General features: G+C 35.5%; 1 protein-coding gene across 1 annotated transcript in view; it reads left to right on the forward strand.

Moving 5' to 3' along the window:
* Positions 1–389: 389 nt before the first annotated feature.
* LOC115237459 overlaps positions 390–1231 on the forward strand; it is a 1694-nt gene continuing 852 nt past the window's right edge. Inside the window, exon 1 of the mRNA XM_029810517.1 lies at positions 390–1043. Within this exon, the coding sequence (XP_029666377.1) occupies positions 502–1043 (542 nt within the window). The 5' untranslated portion in view covers positions 390–501. The remainder of the gene's footprint in view (positions 1044–1231) is intronic.

Raw genomic sequence — 1231 nt, forward strand, 5'->3', positions numbered from 1 at the left:
GATTTGCCCAGTGATGCTCGAACCTTGTTAGGAACACCCAAAAATACAATTATTCGAGAGTGTGGAGCTGGCCATTACTTTTATTATGGTCTGGAAAAGGCATTACGAGAAAAATTGAAATCTTATAAAAATATCAATAATAATATAATAGAAATTAATATTAATATCGACGGCCTACCTCTTACTAAAAGTTCCCAAAGCCAGTTATGGCCTATACTTGGTCAAATTTATAATATTCATGTCACGGAACCCTTTTTGATTGCTGCTTTTCACGGTTATAAAAAACCTACGCATGCACAAGATTTGTTAGAAAAATTTTGTGATGAATATCGCATCCTTCACGAGGAAAGATTTTTATTTGAAAATAAAAATTACCGTGTAACAATCAGACCAATTATTTGTGATACTCCTGCCAAATCCTTTGTAACTGGCTCAAAAGGGCATAATGCATATTTTGGCTGTGGTAAATGTTTTTGCGAGGATGATTATATTAATCACAAAATGGTTTTCTTGGATGAAAATGCCTCGTTGAGGACGGACAGCAACTTCCGCACTCGAGAAAATGAAGAACATCACATTTGTATTTCGCCTTTTGAAAACTTGGCTGTGGATATGATAAATAATTTTCCGTTAGATTATATGCATCTAATTTGCTTAGGAGTAATGAAAAAGATGCTGAATTTATGGGTCAAGGGACATCAAATGTCACGGTTACGTGCAGCACGTGCAGCACAATTATCAAGAGATATAATAGAATTACGTGAATACATACCCATTGAATTTGCACGTCGCCCACGGGGTATTAATGAATTAAATGAATTAGAAGCCACAGAATATAGAATATTTCTTTTATATTTAGGACCTATTATTTTAGACAAATATCTGAATGCGGATTATTTCCAACATTTTTGCGTTTTACATACTGCTATACGGATTTTATGCCACCCAGAAGATTGTTTTCGTAATAATTTATACGCAAATCAATTACTGCTTTATTTTGTCAAAATGTTTAAAATATTATATGGCAATGATAATTTAGTTTATAATATACTGTGACGTTGCCGTCTCGCGCGCGTCCGCCGAGTCCCTCTCCGATCGAAAAGCGCGGGCTAAAGGGCCGCGCCAGTCGAATCATTGCGAGAACCGTACCGTTACCTCCAGAGAGGCGTCATTAATTGAGATTTCGAGCGTAATATTAATTTCGTTTATGATTTTCTTTCGTATGAATAAT

This window comes from Formica exsecta, unplaced genomic scaffold, assembly GCF_003651465.1.
Source record: "Formica exsecta isolate Colony F162 unplaced genomic scaffold, ASM365146v1 scaffold1146, whole genome shotgun sequence".
NCBI classification, from domain to species: Eukaryota; Metazoa; Arthropoda; class Insecta; order Hymenoptera; family Formicidae; genus Formica; species Formica exsecta.